Source organism: Vicugna pacos, chromosome 10 (assembly GCF_048564905.1).
Source record: "Vicugna pacos chromosome 10, VicPac4, whole genome shotgun sequence".
NCBI classification, from domain to species: domain Eukaryota; kingdom Metazoa; phylum Chordata; class Mammalia; order Artiodactyla; family Camelidae; genus Vicugna; species Vicugna pacos.
Window position 1 is genome coordinate 63,960,103 of NC_132996.1, and position 18,052 is coordinate 63,978,154.

General features: G+C 37.6%; 3 protein-coding genes across 3 annotated transcripts; all 3 read right to left on the minus strand.

Moving 5' to 3' along the window:
• LOC102534445 (olfactory receptor 5B3-like) lies at positions 1 to 942 on the minus strand. Its single transcript, XM_006214097.2, has one exon. It carries the CDS (start codon positions 940 to 942, stop codon positions 1 to 3), a length of 942 nt encoding a protein of 313 aa, XP_006214159.2.
• Positions 943 to 10,888: 9,946 nt separating this feature from the next.
• LOC107032828 (olfactory receptor 5B2-like) lies at positions 10,889 to 11,838 on the minus strand. The gene has a single exon (XM_015247796.3). It carries the CDS (start codon positions 11,833 to 11,835, stop codon positions 10,891 to 10,893), a length of 945 nt encoding a protein of 314 aa, XP_015103282.2. The 5' UTR covers positions 11,836 to 11,838; the 3' UTR covers positions 10,889 to 10,890.
• Positions 11,839 to 17,052: 5,214 nt separating this feature from the next.
• On the minus strand, positions 17,053 to 17,796 carry LOC102535610 (olfactory receptor 5B12-like). The gene has a single exon (XM_072970726.1). It carries the CDS (start codon positions 17,794 to 17,796, stop codon positions 17,053 to 17,055), a length of 744 nt encoding a protein of 247 aa, XP_072826827.1.
• Between the last annotated feature and the right edge of the window lie 256 nt (positions 17,797 to 18,052).

Genomic DNA, 18,052 nt, shown 5'->3' on the forward strand with positions numbered 1-18,052 from the left:
TCATAATCCTAATAAAAACAATTTCGCTTCTAAAACAACCTTTATAAATGCTCTCTTGACTTCCTTGTTCCTCAAGCTATAAACCACAGGGTTCAGCATGGGGATGATCATAGCATAGAACACGGATGCCGTCTTGTCTGTGTCCATGGAATGGCTAGAGCTGGGCTGTAAGTACATGAAGATAATAGTTCCATAGAAGATGGAGACGGCAGTGAGGTGGGAAGCACAGGTGGATAAAGCCTTCTGATATCCTGCAGAAGAGTGCATCTTTAGGATGGTGATAAATATGAATATGTAGGATATCCAGATAACCAGAAGAGCAAATAAGATGTTGAAGCTTACTACATAAACAAGAACCAGCTCACTAACGTGTCTGTCTGAGCAAGAGAGAACCATGACTGCTGGAACATCGCAGAAAAAGTGATGGACCACGTTGGAACCACAGAAAGAGAGACTGAACGTATCTCCAATGTGGATGCAGGCATTCAGGAAACCACAGACATAAGAGCCTGTGGCCAGACAAGCACACACACCGGTTGTCATGGCGGTGGTGTAATGCAGGGGTTTACACACTGCTGTATAGCGGTCATAAGCCATTGAGGCCAAGAGGTAATTTTCCACAGTGGCAAAGGCTACAAAAAAGAACATCTGAGCAGCACATGCATTGTAGGAGATGACCTTGTCTCCTGAGATGAAACCAGCCATGACTGTGGGAGTGACAGCTGAGGAGTAACAAAAATCCACCAGAGACAAGTTACTGAGGAAAAAGTACATGGGAGTGTGGAGACGAGAGTCCACTGCAATCAACATAATAATCCCCAAATTCCCAATCAGAGTGATGAGGTAGGTGAGCGTGAACATTATAAAGAGGGGAACCTGCAGTTCTGGGTCATTGCTTAGTCCCAGGAGAATGAACTCTGTCACTTCTGTACTGTTCCTCATCAATGCAGAGAGTCCCAGAACGCCCTGTGGCTAGGAGAAGACAGAATCAGTGATAAAGAAACTTAAACTGAAAAGTGTACATACAAAATGTCTTATTTCATTATAGTGACGACTGGTATTTCTAGATTCTCCAGATACAAATACTCTTGTCAACAAAACTTACTCCATTAATTGTGTAGAGACCTACATACTGTTAAATCTGAAGGATCTTCATGGGTCATCTCCCCAGTTTTTAAAGTGTATAAGTTTGTAAACTGAGATGTGTACAATTACTTGATAAATGGCTTGTCCAGAATGGATACACCTGCCAATTCACTTTTTCCAAGCCTCATAAAAGCAAATACTTGCATGTTGTTCCTCTATCGGGAACCGCTGTAGACAGTATAGAATATATTCATTATTGCCTCTCAAGGACATCTTGAGTTTAATTCCTTATTGTATTCATTTAAATGATAATGATAATGCATAAAAGGTTGAGTAATTTTTCATATTTAAACAAGTATTAAGTGACCAGCCATGCATTGGACTGAAGGCAATCTTTGAACACAAACTGAGTGGCTCCCAAGACAGTGGTCTTAATTATATTTAAATCAAATTGAATTTAACTCACTTTGCCGTCACTTATTGTCTTCATTATTCCAAACGCAATGCTTGGGGTTTCACAGTGAAGTAACTGAGAGAAATGGGCACAGTGTACGTGACAGGATGAGTGGACCAGCAGGGGCTGTAAAACCGGCAGGGGTGATCTGAGCGGAAGACGTAGCATTGTGTGCAGAGCTGAGGCTCTGGGTTGAGGTAGCTATCAGCCCTACCATTTACTGCCTAGGAGTCATTCATCCTAACCTAGCTCACTTACACCTCGTATTTCTACCAGCAAAATTAAGACAGTAGTGAGGCCTACTTTATAGTATTATTATGAAAATTAAATAAGAGAATACATTTAAAAACCAATAAGATGCTGGGTATTTAGCACAGTCTGATACATGATAGCTGTCATATTATGATGAGGATGGGATGATTGTATGCTGTTTTGGGAAAAATGGCTGGTGACATTGAGGGCTTCAGAGCTGCATGAGCTTTGAAGCCTTACAGCCTTCCACTTCAATTTGTCTTTTTTCTCACACTAGGGCCACTGAGATAGTCGGTGCTCTGCAGTGTTTCCAAGTCTATCCTTTCTTTGCCCATACAGTTGGCTCCAGACATTCCATGTGAGCCATTCTTTTCCTTAATTTCTGCCTTGAAGTCATACTTTAGCCTGAAATAGTTCCTTTTTTTAAAGAAAGGAACTATTTCATACTCATATTTTGTCCCATTACTGTCATCTCATGGCAGAATCACAGAGGTCAGGGATTGAAAGTCCCTTGCTGGTGGGCTGTCTTTATCCTGTGGATCTATTTTGGTGGAAGCACTTTGTTGTCAAACATTTTATTAGAACCTGTTTTTATTTAGGAGCAGTACTTTAAATATTTTCATTTGAATTTCAAGGGCATCAAGCCTTTGGAAGGGCATCTACCTTCTACCAACTACTAATATCTTCCTCCTAAGACTTTTGTAACTTCACTTTACAAGCCTATCCCATGAAGACATTCTGTTTGCCAACCTGAGCACACATGACCACTTTAGCATCCGCTACATTCTGTAACCAATAAGGGCTTTATATATCAATTTTGGTGTGTATGTGCATGTACATGTGTGTGTAAAAGATAACTAGTAGCATTATTTCTACTTTAGCATTGAGGAAATTAAGGACTTAAGAAGTTATCTGATGCTCTAAAATTACACAGCTAGTATGAGAAAGAGTTAAGGTTTAAGAGTTCAATCCACTTTTGATTGAATCAAAAGTCTGTGCTTTTAGCCATTCACTATCAAGATGTAGGTGTGCCAATAACAATGAGCATGAGATTATGAAGAAAAGGTTAAAATGCAGCTTGGATTTTGTTAATTCATATTAGACACCTTTATAGTTTAAAGATTATTTTACTTTTTTGGGTTTATTTGTTAGTATTTGTTTATTCATTTATTTACCTCCGATGAGAAGCTGACATTTAGTCAACAAGATGAAATTACCAATCAATCAGAGAATAAACTATGTTATTTTTCTATTCACATCTTTAGGAAAGCAGCGTGATGTTTCATAACTTAGCAGCGAACTCCCTGTCGGTGGAAGTTTGGACGTGTATACCTCAGTCTCACTTCACTGTTTCAGAAAAACATTGAAAATATTTATTTTTGCCCTCACATAACTCAAAGTAAATATAGCTGTCCCACTGCTTTTGTATGAATTATATGACTGACTGAAAAGTGTGTGTGTAATATAGATGCTTACCTGTCTGCTGGGAGAGAAGGAAGAGTCAATTCTGAACAGAGAGTCTGAGATCAGAATCTCAGCTGTAGAATAACACAGAAATCCTATCAGAGGAGCTCTTTTACAGATAACGGTCATAGGATTGCAAAGTTTCTAAGGCAGGGTAAAATGGAGGAAGGAATATTAACACAGTTAATTCCTGAACCTACCATGCATTCTTTCTTTCTTCTTACCTCCTCCTGATTGGAAGCATTAACATAATAAGATTACCCGTGTCACAGAATTGTGTCCATAAATAACAAATCTCAATAAGAGGTTATCATCTAAAAGTCAATCAATTTCATTTTTATCTTCAGGTGTTGTCCCCAACTATGGTTACAGGCTCATAGCAAATCCGGGGATAAGACCTCTGTGTACTAACTAGTATTAGTATTCAGATGAATAATCAATCACCAAGTGGGTTCAGCGTGCAGACTGGTCCCTCTGAAGTGATGTCACATTGAGTGGTACTGGGGTTTCCAAGGCTAACACCTGGGGACGTGGAGGGAATTACAGAGGCATGAAGCTCTCCAAGGAATTTCCCTTGTGAGAGCATCTACAATTCCTCAACCTACTTTCCCAGGAAAGAAGCAATTAAACTGCCTATGGGGACCATGCTGATTATTTTCATTGTACACACATGTTTTGATATTATTTGTTTTTTTCCTTGTTATTTTTGTCAATTTATAATGAACATATACTTTACATACAGCAATATCCAAAATTTTAGTGTATAGTTCTAAGAATTTTGTTAAATTTATTGTCAAGCAACCCCTACCACCTGAATAAATTCGTACAAACTTCTTTTGATAAACCCTTTCTCCTTCCCACTGCCCCTGGCAACCAACAAGCTGTTTTGTCCAAGTAATTTTGTCTTTGCAAGAATGTCCTTAACTGTAATCCTAGAATATGTACTGTTTGAGTCTGTAATCTATCGCTTAGCATTTGAGACCCATCCATATTGTTACTTGTGTCATAGTGGAATATTTTTTTATTGTGGAATAATATTCTATTATATAGACATTTCAGATTGTTCATCTTATTCTACAGTTGAGGAACAGTTGGGTTGGTTCTCGTGTCTGGTGACTACAAATAAAACTGATGTAAACATTTGCCTAAAGATTTTAGTGTAAACAGGTTTTCATGTCACTTGGGTAAACATCTAGGAGTTGGGTTGCTTGGTCATATGGTAAGTATATATTCATTCAAGTAAGAAATTGCCAAAATATTTTCTGAAGCGCTTTACTATTTGATTTCCCACCAGTAATACATTCAATTGTTTTACATATTTTGCAGCATTTGGTATTTTAAAGTTTAAAATTTTTAATTTGATTTTCATGTCATTTTTTTCAAAGTTATTACAATGTTATTGACCACATTCATTATGCTGTATATTACATCTTCATGGCTTATGTATTTTACAACTGGAGGTTTGTACCTCTAATTTCCTTCACCTCTTTTGCCGCCCCCCAATTCCTGTCCTTCTGACAACCACCAGTATCTTCTGTGTATCTATGAGTTTGTTTTCATTTTGTTCTGTTTGTTTTTTAAATTCCACATATAAGTGGGATCATACAATATTTGTCTTTGTTTGACTTAAATCACTTAGCGTAATACCATCTACACACATCCAAATTACTATGAAAGGCATAGTTTCATTTTTTGTGGCTGAGTAATATTCCATTCATGTGTATGCATGCTATTTATTTATTTATTTATTTATTTATTTATTTATTTAATACACATTCTTTGTCCGTTCATCTACTAGTAAACACTTGGATTGCCTCCATATCTTGGCTGTTGTAAAAAATGCTGCAATAAACCCAGGTGTGTATGTATCTTTTTGAATTAGTGTTTTTTATTTGAGTAAATACCCAGAAGTGAAATTGTTAGATCATATGGCAGTTTTACTTTTACTTATTTGAGGAAACTCCATACTTTTTCCCATAATGGCTACACCCATGTACAGTCCCACCAACAATCCACTATGGTTCCCTTTTCCCCATATCCTTTCCAGCACTTGTTATTTGTTGCCTTTTTGATAATAGCTATTCTGACAGGTGTGAGGCGATATCTCATTGTGGCTTTGATTTGTATTTCCCTGATAATTACTCATGTTGAGCACTTTTCTATGTGTCTAATTTCCATCCATATGTCTTTTTTGGAAAAATGTCTATTGAAGTTGTCTGCCCATTTTTAATCAGGTTGTTAGTTTTTTGGTATTCAGTTCTATGAGTTCTTTTTATTTTGAATATTAATGCTTTCTAGGATATATTGTTTTCAAATATCTTCTCCCATTCAATGAGCTGCTTTTTTGTTAACTATTTCCTTCAGTATGCAAAGGACTTTTAGTTTGATGTAGTCCCATTAGTTTATTTCTGCTTTTGTTTCACTTGCCTAAGAAGACAGCTTCAAAAAAATACTGCTTGTTTGATGTCTCACTTGTCACTTTATGAGACATAATTCTGAAGTAAAAATAATGAAATGCTTGAGATGATCTGCTGGATTATGTGACCCAGGAAATCATCGTTGTCTGAGTGGGGTGTGCAAGTATTGAGTGAGAATGCAGATAAGTATGTAAGCAAAGCAGAAAAGCACCTATGTTTCTGAAAATGTTGTAAAAGTATATCTAGAAAGTTTACACAATGGATGATACTTAATAATAAATGGTTCAAAGAGTCAACATATTAATGCCTTCATATTCAAAGCTTAGTTATTTTTTATTCATTTATTTAAGAAATATTTATCATGAAACTATTATGAAACAGATACTCATTCAGCTACTGAGAATCATGCTGTAAAGAGAGCAGATAATGCCACTGCTCTCTTGCAGTTTAAGTTCTAGTTGTAGGTGATGGATCATAAAGAACTGAAGAAATAAACATACAACAGGTAAGGGTTGACAAGGACCACAAGGAACATTGCAGGGTGAGAGGACAGTGTACCCAGTGAGTGGAGAGTGATTATTTTATAAACGTAGTCAGGGAAGGACTCCATGATAGGGTAACACTTACGCAGACCTGAATGGAGCGAGGGAAACACCAGTCAGGGAAAAGCAAGTAGGGAGGCTCTGAGATGGGAGCAGACGTAGAATTGTGAACAAGTAGCAAGGGAATCAGAGTGAATGAGAGGGGGTAAAAGACTGGAGGAGAGACAAAACGTGACCCTACTAAAGTATGAATAGATGAGTAGCATTAACCATTTTAAGGCATTTGTAGAGAGAATAATATACGTCATTGGTTTTTCTGTCCATTTATTTCAACAGTGTAAAAGTTGGTAGTAATATAATAATGAAAATTTTTTTTCCTGCATTTTTCTTGTACTCTGGTTATTTTATCATTTTGAATATTGTAAAATGAACATGTTGATTCTATGAAATTATGTAGTCAAGGCTAAAATATTATTTCTATAATATGCTCTATTTATGTATCTCTATGTTTTGTGCCCACAAAAAAGCAGTTTCTTTCAAAATAAGACCTTTAAAATAGTATTCAACTAACTAACTAAATAATGTTAGGCAATAAATTATATTCTAATATCAAAATTAAAATTTAAACATTTATATTAAAAATCAGCAATAGTTTATTTAGTTTTAGTAAATTTCCACCTCCAAAAAGTCTGAATTCAGAGGGGGAACCTCCTTGGACTTCTGTTCATGAGCTCATTTGTGCCCCTGTTTTACATGTATCTTTGCATTGGCATATGGTAGAAAAAAATTAATTCAGAATAAGTGAATAAATCAGTATCCTTAAGAAGAGTTTTGACAAGCAGACCCCAAGACATTTTAACCATGCTTAGCCATGGCACACTTGTTATCATCATAATAGTGTGATCTTGTGGTTTACACATTGCTGCATAGTGGTCATAGGCCATTGAGGCCAAGAGGAAATTTTCCACTGCGGCAAAGGCTACCAAAAAATAAGTAAATAAGTAAATAAATAAATAGATAAATAAACAGCCACATGTATTGTAGGAGAAGACCTTATCTTATCTAAGGATCTCAGACATGATCTTGGGAGTGACAGCTGAAAAGTAACAAAAATCCACCAGAGACGGATTACCGAGGAAAAAGTACATGGGAGACTAGAGACGAGACTTCAACAGAATCAACACAATAATCCCCCAATTCACAATCAAGGTGATGAGACAGATGACGATGAACATTATAAAGAGTGGAATCCGCGGTTGTGGCTCACTGCTCACTCCTAGCAGGATGAACTCAGTCCATTCTGTACTATTCTCCATGAGTCTTATTTGGTAATCGTGAGATTTGCTACAGCAATGAAAAGTAAAGGAACAGAGTAATTTAAAAAAGAGATTGACATAAAATTAAAAGTATAAATATATGTGTATTTTTGCAATGTAGCAATAGTTTGTACTTTGAGTCTCCAGGTAAACATGGCTTGACAACAAATTTAGAGCCTTAGTTATGAAGAAAGCCAAACCTGAATATGAAAGATCTTTATAGACCATCATCCCAATTTTTAAATTTTATGTATTTCTAAACTGAGATGTAGAAAATAAACAAGTTGTCCAAGAGGGCGTGTCTGAAATGACTGCATTGGCCAATTCACTTTTCTGAGCCTAGTGAAAGCTTATACTTTCATCGAGCTCACTTGCCTAAATTCTCTATATACTTTATGTATATATTCACTGATTCCTCTCACAATACTATGAGGTTGATCAGTTGTTATATTCACATAAATTATGAGGCAGAGGGAAAGACACGCATTCATTTCACAAATAATTGGCAAGCCATGCTTTGGAATTAAGTCAACCTTTGGCGCAATGTAGAATGACTCCTAAATGCATGGTTTTAATTGAATTTAAATAAAATTGAATTGAACACAGTTTACAATTTCTCATTGTCTCCATTGGTCCAAACTCAGTGCTTTGGGTCTCGCAGTGAAATACTGAGGGAGAAGTGCACAGTGAACGTGGTGGGGTAACCAGCCCAGCAGGGCAAGCCCGAGCAGCAGATGCAGCTCTGAAGGGGAGGCAAAGCGTTTGTACGGAGCTCTGGGTCTTGGCGCTGGGTTCTAGGAAGAGGTGCATAGCAACCCTATCCTTGACTACCTAGGAGTCATTGGTCCTAACCTCACTCCCCCAAATCTCATTTTTCTATCTGCAAAATGAAGACAGTAACAACACCTACTTTAAGGTCTCATTGTGAGGATTACGTAAGGTAATATGTGAATACAAATGAATAAAATGCTGGCGTTCAGCACACCTGGATGAGTGTTAGCTATACAAGTATTTGGATGAAATGATGGTTTTTATGTTTATTTGGGAAAATGGGCGGTGACATACAGAACTTCAAGTGTGGATTAGTTTTGAGGTCTTAAAGTCTGTCTCTTTATTTTGTCTTTTCTACACACTAGGGTCACTGAGATTTTATGCACGCTGATCCCGTATGAGTGGCTGATCCTACAATTCCATATGAGCTATTTTTTGACTGAATATCTTCCTTGGAGTCTATATTTTAGTTTAAGTGAGTTTTCCTTTCTTGAAATCATTCTATCTTTCATTAGTGTCATCTAACAGCTGAATCATAGAGATCAAAAATTGAAAGTTTCCATTTTGGGGATTAATTTTAGCTTGAAGAATGTTTTGGTGGCATGCTCCATGGTGTAAAATACTTCATTTGAATCTGTTCTTTTGTAGAGACAGTGTTTTCAGTCCTCTCATTTATGTTTGAAGACTTTGAAAGGATCGCTTTCCTCTGCCACCGTTTTTTACCGTACCCCCTAAACCATTTGCAACTGTATTTTACATGCCCAGCACATAAAGGCATTACATTTGCCTATGTTTACACACATGACACGATCACTTTTAGCATACACTATATTCTACAGTCAATTATAAGGGCTTTATAAATATATTTGTCTGTGTGAGTATAAGGTAGCTTGCATAATTTTATTATTTTACCATAAGAAATCAAGGGTTTGAAAAATTTGTATTGCGCTAAAGTTACCAAGCTACTATGAGGAAGAGTCAAGATTACAGTTACTATAAGGAAGAGTTACCACCCATTTTCCCAAATGTTAAATCCATTTTGACCTAATAAAAATCTGTGCTTTTAGTCACATCACTGCCAAGGTGCTTAAAAGTTAATAATAAGAAAATAACTCGATTACAAAACGGGCCAAAGACTTTGACAGACATCTCACCAAAGAAGAGATACAGATGGCAAATAAGCATTTTAAAAAATATTCTACATCACATGCCATCAGGAAAATGCAAATTTAAACAACAATAGATACTACTACACACCTATTAATATGGCCAAAATTCAGAACACTGACAATACCAAATACTGGTGAGGATGTGGAGCAACAGGAATTTTCATTCACTGCTGGTCAGAATGCAAAATGGGGTAGTCCCTTTGGAAGAGTTTGAAGATTTCTTAAAAAACTAATCATAGTCTTATCATACGCTCCAGCAATCATCCATATTGGTATTAACCCAAATGAGTTGAAAATTTATGTCCACACAAAACCCCAAACATGAATGTTTACCAGATTTTTATTTATAATTGTTGAAACTGGTAGCAACTGTGATGTCTTTCATTATGTTAATGGATAAACAAACAGTGGTACAATTTTCAGCACTGAAAAGGAAAGAGCTCTCAAGCCATGAAAAGACATGAAGGAGCTTTAAATGAATATTAGTACATGAAAGAAGCCAATCTGAAAAGGCTACTTACTGTATGATTCCAACCATATGACGTTCTGGTAAAGGCAAAAATATGAAAATGCGAAAAGATCAGTAGTAGCCAGGGGGTTCTGGGAGAGAGACATGATGAGGTGGAACACAGAGGATTTTTAGGGCAGTGGAAATATCCCATATGATACTATAGTGATGTATTCAATTTATTATACATCATCCCAACCCTTATGATGTACAACACCAAGAGACAACCTTAAGGTAAACTATGGATTTTTGGTGATTATGTTATCTTTCTAAAAATTGTAATGTGAACATGTCAATTCTACAAAGTGACTCAGTCAAGACATACTAACTCATCTAAGACGTGATTATTTATGTATCTCTCAATACAATATGTCAAAGAGTACATAATTCCATTTAAAATACATGATTTTTCTCCTATTCAGAATCTTAGAACAGTTATTCAACAAAAGAACTAATCTGAGATGTAACTTTATATTTAACACCTCGAATAGCTACTTAAATTTTTTTATTAGAAAGTAGCCACACTTCATTTACCTCTGGCACATTTCCCTCTCCAGTGTGTATGTGGGACACATACCTGTGCCTTTATCCGTGGGCTTGTTTGGGCCCTTGTTTAACAGGTACATTTGTTTTGCTATGTGGTAGAGAAAATGTAAGTGGAACAGGTGGATAGATCAAATATCATTAAAAAGTTTTGACAGCAGGTCCAAAATTTCTCATGATTCGCCTTAGCCATCCTCATCAGGTATTATAATTCTAAAGAGGTTTTCTTTTTTTACTAGATGACAGCCTTTGGAAAAGCTAAGGATGTCACACTGGGGATTTGAGTGCAGTGTGATGCTTAAAAAGTATCTCATTGCATGGGGAAATTCTGAGAGGAACTGAACAAGGTTATTGTGCATACTACAAAGTTAAAGTCCCAATCCTATAGAAAAATTTGCCTTCTCAACCACCTTCTTGAATGCATTCCTTACGTCCTTATTCCTCAGGCTGTAGACCACAGGATTCAGCATGGGGATGACCATGGTATAGAACACAGATGCCAGTTTGTCTGTGTCCATGGAATGGCTGGAGCTGGGCTGTAAGTACATGAAGGTGACTGTCCCATAGAAGATGGAGATGGCAGTGAGGTGGGAAGCACAGGTGGACAAAGCCTTTTGGTGTCCCTGAGATGACTGCATCTTCAAGATGGTTATAAATATGAATAGGTAGGAAATCAGTATAGTCAGAAGAGCAAAAAAGACATTAAAGCTCGACATAAAAACAAGAGCCACCTCACCAATGTGTTTATCAGAGCAAGAGAGAGTCAGAACAGCTGGAACATCACAGAAAAAGTGACTGATCTTATTGTACTTACAGAAAGAGAGACTGAATATGTCCCCAGCATGGAAGGAAGCATTCAGGAAACCACAGACATAGGAGCCAATGGCCAGACGTGCACGCACACTTGTCGTCATGGTGGTGCTGTAATGCAGGGGTTTACACACTGCTGCATAACGATCACAGGCCATTGAGGCCAAGAGGTAATTTTCCACAGTGGCAAAGGCTACAAAAAAGAACATTTGAGCAGCACATGCATTGTAGGAGATGACCTTGTCACCTCTAAGTAGGCCAGCCATGACTTTGGGAGTGACAGCTGAGGAGTAGCCAAAGTCCACCAGAGACAAGTTACTAAGGAAAAAGTACATGGGAGTGTGGAGACGAGAGTCCAAGAGAATCAGTATGACCATTCCCAGGTTTCCAGCCAGAGTGATGAGATAAATAACAGTGAAAATGACAAAGAGAGGAATCTGTAGTTCTGGGGTGTTGGTGAGTCCCAGGACGATGAACTGTGTCACTTCTGTCCTGTTCTCCATCAATGCTACTTAGGAATCATGAGATGTCCTGTAGCAATGAGAAATAAAGGGGGAAAGTGACAAACAAAAAATATATTGTAGTGAAATTGAATGCATACCATATGCATTATTTTATTAATAATGTGTACTTCAAAATTATCTTGATCTAATGCTTTAGAGTTTTACATATAAACTGATGTACATACAGTGGGTGGTATTATTTTTATTTTCCCATTAAAGAAATTAAGGATTTAAGAAGTCATGTGATATTCTACAATTAGGCTGTTTGAAGAAGTTTCAAGATTCAAAATTGATTAGGTCAATTTCAACCTAATCAAAATCTGTGTGCTTATCGCCACCTCACTGTCAGCACATTTAAAAGTGTCTATAACCAGAAAGACAAGATTATGGGGGGAAGGTTAAACTGCAGTTTGATCTTGCTAATTCATTCGGTTCTGTGTGCAGTATAAGAATGATCACTTCACATGCATGCTTTTTCCTTAACCTCCAGTGGGAGACCAGCTGATGGTGAACAAGATGAAATTGTTCATCTACACAATCAGAGCATCATTTATCTTATTTTTTAAAAATTTCTCTTCATTAAGGAAGCAGCAGGGTATTTCATAAGTATCACTAAACTTACCAATGGAAGTTTTGACATTTATACTCCAGCCTCAACTTACTATTTTATATAAAGAAGTTCAAAACATTTATTTCTATGCTCAAATAACTCATAATATATGTAGTTTCCCCAATGATTTTGCATGAATTACACTTTTTACTAATAGTATATATAGAATATAGTAGCTTACCTCGATCCTTGAAGAGAAAGAACAGTGAATCCTGAAGTGAGTGTGAAGTGAGAAATTCAGCCATGAAATAATGCATAAATAATGAGAGAGAAGCTATGTTTTAGGCAGTGGTTAAAAGGTTCCAAGTTCTCTAAAGCAGGGAAATGTGGAGGGAAAAAACATTACCAAGGACCCAGGAACCTGGGTGCAAATTTCAAATCCATTATCAATTCTTACTGTGCTTTTGAAGGAGTTACTTACCTTTTCCTTACTTGTAGAATAAACATAATAAAATTACTTCTCCCACATAAGTTACAGAATTATGTCTGTGAACAACAAATAAGAGGTCTGTTCTAGAAAATAATTCAGTAAGGGATTATTATTTTTAAGTTACTGAACATAATTTTTATCTTGGGATGGTTTCCTTGGCTATGGTTGTAGACGTATAGCAATTCCTCAGGCAGGAAGAAGGCCTTTGTGTAATGATAACTATTAACAATCAGATAAATATATGGTGATCAAGGGGGCCAGCATGCAGTCAGGTGCTTCTAAGATGATGCCATGTGGAGTGTTGTTGGTATTTCAGAGGCTAATGCAAGGGAAGAGGGAGTGAATTATAGAGACATGAAGTTCCCAGAGGATCTCCCCCACTCCCATGAGAGCATCTCCAGCTCCTCATCCCTCCTTCCCAGGGAAGAAGCAATTAAACTGCCATGGGGACCTGGTAACATATATGACTGTGCATGCACAGTTTGGTATTACTTCTTGTTCTTTCTATTTTATTCTCTAAATATATAATTCCCAGGGAAGAAGCAGTTAAACCGCCCATGGGGACATGGTTGCATCTATGAATGTACATATTTTGGTATTGCTTCTTCTTTCATTTTTTAAATTTTCTAAACACATAATTTACAAGCAGTAAAATCCACACTTTTGTGTATAGTTTGAAGAATTTGGTCAAATGTATATGGCTATGTAACTACTATCACAAGCAAGGTATAGAACATCCACTTCATGTAAACAAAACCTGAGGTTCTTTGTGGTCCACTCCTCCGCATACCCATTGCCCTGAAAACCATGTAAATATTTTGTGTGTATAACTTGGCCTTTGCAGGAATATCCTTAACTAGAATTCTAGCACATTTGGTTTTTGAGTCCTGTTTCTTTTACTTTTACTTTTATAAAGCATTTGTGATCCATCAAAGTTGTTACCTTCACTATCAGTGGAATTTTTTTTCAGTCATATTCCATTTTATGGACATTATATTTCATTGAAGGACATTGGTTCGTTCTAGTGTTTGCTGATTCTGAACAAAATTGATCTAAACATATGTCTAAAGGGTTTTTTTTCCCTGTTAACATAGGCTTTGATTTCACTTGGGTAAAAACCTGTGAGAAAGATTGCTTAGCCACAAAGTAAATAAATGCATAATTGAAAAAGAAACTGCCAAACGGTTTTCTGAATTTGTTCTACTATTTGGTTCTCACCAGCAATGCATTCCAGTTGTTTCACATCTTTTCCAGGACTTGGCATTTTAATATATTTTAAAAATTTTAAAATCTCGTTTCTTTTCTTGTTCTCACAAAGATGTCCCCCCCCCCACCAAATCTCAGAAAAATCAATTTAAAAAAAACCCTATTTGCCTTTACTATCACAGTTCTGGTCTAGGAATGTTTTTCTCCAGCAAAAGAAATAGATCCATTCTTTGTCTTTACATTTGCCTCTTAACACACACTCCCAAAGAGACACCACACTTTGCTCGGTGCAGCAAGTTTAGTGGTTAAAAATTTGTTCTGTTCCCTGAGAGGCTTAGTCCCCAATTCAAGTAAGTTATTTAACACATCTAATCATCAGCTTTTCAACTGTGTGGAGGGAGACAATATCACACAATCCTCATGGAATTGTTAAGAAGATCATCAGATGACATATATATATATATAAATGAGTACAATTTCCAGCACTTTCCAGGTGTTCCATAAGATTAAATATTACTGTTTTGTTACTCATCAAAAATTGATATAGCATGTTTTAAAAATATATTGGTGCTCAAACATTCCGTCTGCTTCCCACACATCTGACTACCCATTGCAGCTCAGCAGAGACATTCATTAGTTCTAGACAATGGACTTTGGGAAGAATTGATGTGTGTTACTTCTTGGTAGGCTGAAGCCCCTGTACAACACTTTAGCTGTCTCTTCTGCCATGGAGACTAAGGAGGGATATTACTACTTGTCTTATAGAAACAAAAAAATTAATGCAATACTATTCACAACTGTACAACTATAGGTAGTCCAGATGAAATCATGAACTCTTAGAAATGCCAATATTACAAATATTGGATCAAAATAAGAAAATAGAAAATCAGAGCAGCCATATAAAAAGATTGAATCAATAATAACTTTTCAACAACAATAAAAATAGGGAAAGATGGCTTCACTGGTGAATTTCAAAAGTATTTAAATAACTATAAATACCAGTTCTTCTTAGACGCTTTCAAAAAAAATAGTGTAGAACGACTCAGTCATTCTATGGGGGCAGCATTACTATTTTGCCAAAATGAGTCAAAAACATTACCAGAAAACAACAACAACAACTGTGAACCAATATCCTTCATGAATAGAGATGCAATACTATTCAGCAAAAATGTGAGCAAACCAAATCCACCAACATGTTAAAAAGATTATAAACCATGACTAAGTATGATTTATCCCAGGAATGCAAGAATGGTTCAATATATGAAGCTCAATAAATGAAACAAACCACTTCAATTTAATGAGGGAAAAACAACCATCTCATTGATTCAGAAGAAGCATTTGACAGACTCTTACATGTCTTAATAGTTAAAAAAGCCACCCATAAAAGTAGAATTGAACTTCCTCAACCTGATAAAGTACATTTATGAAAAATGCATGGCTAACATAATATTCAAAAGTGAAAAACTGAATTCCTCCTGCCTAGAATCAGGGACAAGTAGCCTTTTTTGTGTTCCAAGATGGCTACATAGGAAGATCCTGACTTCACTTCCTCTCATGGGCACACCGAATCTCTAGCTACACGTACTACAATCCCCTCCGAAAAAGATCTGAGAACAGATGAACACCTCTATGTCAAATGACAAAGGGGTCACATTGAGATGGGTATGAGAGCATGGGACATAACCCCCACCCCTGGCACAGCACGCCACAATTGGGAGGGAACACATACATCTGGAGCTTCTCTTCAGAACAAATGATTTGTACCCTAAGTCTGGCACCCTCACTTGTAGACCTACACCTGAGAGATGAGACCCATGAGCATCTGGCTTTGAAAACCAATGGGGCTCAAGTCCACGAGCGCCAAAGTGCTATAGCAAACTGAGAAACTGCTCTCAAAGGGCGCATGCATGAATTCACTTACCCCGGGGGCCAGGGTAGAAACAGCAGTTTGAAAAACTCCCAGGCTCTATGTGGTGGAGATTCGTTTGCTAATCTTAAAGTGTACACGAGAGGGGCAGAGAGGCCCTTTGGACTCTCTCCAGGGACAGAGGTGCTGGTGGGTACCATTTTCCTGCTCTCTCTCTGCCTTGTTAAAGTATGTAATTTTCTGATGGCACATTTTATCTAGCACTACATAAACATAACATTTTAATAGAATCAGCAGTTATGTTAGCACTGATTTGTTTGTCTAAAACAGCATGCTCTCATGATAATTGAAAAAGAAACCCAGAGTATACGGAAGGAAAAATAAAGGTGATTTTAAATTTGTGCACGTATGACCACCAACTCTACATATTGTGCTAAATAAATATAATGAGGAAAACAATAATGCTATATGTTGCTCTGTCTTTAAATACTTTCAAATGGTTATTACATCTCATTCACTCATACTTTAGTTGAGATATATATATTTTTAATCATTTCCCTAGTTATTCAGCCAGCTGTATAAACCCTGATTTTCTTTCTTCTCTATAGCAACTCAAAACATACTTTTATTGCAGGACATTTTATGGTCTGCTTCCTCTACCTAGGATGCCCCCTCATTTCATTATGTGCCTGATTAAATGATACCATTATCATAAATATCATCCCTTACCACCTTCATAAAACTCCTCCTTTTCATGCAACCCTAAGGAAGGTGAACCTGGCTTCCTGATGTCACACTACATTAGGAAGTCACAGTCAACCAAAAAGTGTGGAACTGGGACCAAAACAGTCACACAGACCAGAGGAATAAGACAGAGAGCCCAGAAGTCAACCCACATGGATGGGGTGAGTTACTGTTTGCCAAAGAGGAGAAGAGCACACCAATGAGAATAGGACAGTCCCCTCCCTAAACAGTGCTGGGAAAACTGGACACTAAATCGCACATGGGCTCTACACTGCACACAAAACTGACCAAAAGCATAGGTTTCTACAGCAAGCCCCTTCCTGGGTCCTCTGAAGAAAGACTCCACCCCTCAGCAGTCAGTCACATATTGTAAGCTTCTCCTGATTTTCCAAACTTCTCTTCACCTGTTCCTCGCAGCAGAGCCGCCCCAAGTGGGTTCCAAGGAAACTGGGCACAGCCCTGTGCTTTCCTGAAGTTGAAACCCCAGAGTGTCCTAAGGAGGCTGAGCACAATCTCATTTACGTAGATATCCGAACAGGAAAGAGCCAGGATTGGGGGGATATCACAGAAGAAGTGATGGACCACATTGGAATGGCAGAAGGAGAGGGAGAAGGCAAATCCAGTGTGGATGGCGGATTCAACAAAGCCCCAGACATAGGAGCCTACTGCCATCTGAACACACACACTGGTGGTCACAGTGGTGGTGTAACGTAAGGGCTTATACACCGCTGCGTGACGATCGTAAGCCATGACAGCTAGTAGAAAACAGTCTACACTGGCAAAAGCCACAAAGAAGAACATCTGAGCCACACATCCTCCATAGGAGATGACTTTATCTCCCATGAGCAACCCAGCCATCACCTTGGGGGTAACAGCCGAGGAGTAAACACAATCCACCAGAGAGAGGTTACTGAGGAAAAAATACATGGGAGTATGGAGGTGAGAATCCAGCAAAATCAACATGATCATCCCAAGATTTCCAATGAGAGTGATGAGATAGATGAGAGTGAATATTATGAAGAGAGGAACTTGCAGATCTGTGGTGTCAGTCAGTCCCAAGAGTCTAAACTCATGCACCTCAGTGGTGTTCTCCATGAGTGTCATTGGAAATTGTGTTCACCTGTCAAAACAAGGGAAGCAAAATGGGTAGTTTACTGATGCGTGGAAGATGACTCACTGCACACTACGTCACCTGAATGACATGAGCACACTCTGATTTCATTACTAATGCAGGGCTTCCAGTCACCCTGAGACTGGCAGCTTCTGACCTCCACCTTGAAATTTGTAAGCTTATGCCCTGTATTTGTTAGTTCCTGACCCTACTCAGATATTCCAAATGACCACTCAGTAATCTTCAAAA

What these genes read in the sequence shown, in the direction of transcription:
- LOC107032828 (XM_015247796.3), bottom strand. Translation starts at nt 11,835, where the DNA reads ATGGAGAACAGGACAGAAGTGACACAGTTCATCGTCCTGGGACTCACC.
- LOC102535610 (XM_072970726.1), bottom strand. Translation starts at nt 17,796, where the DNA reads ATGACACTCATGGAGAACACCACTGAGGTGCATGAGTTTAGACTCTTG.
- LOC102534445 (XM_006214097.2), bottom strand. Translation starts at nt 942, where the DNA reads ATGAGGAACAGTACAGAAGTGACAGAGTTCATTCTCCTGGGACTAAGC.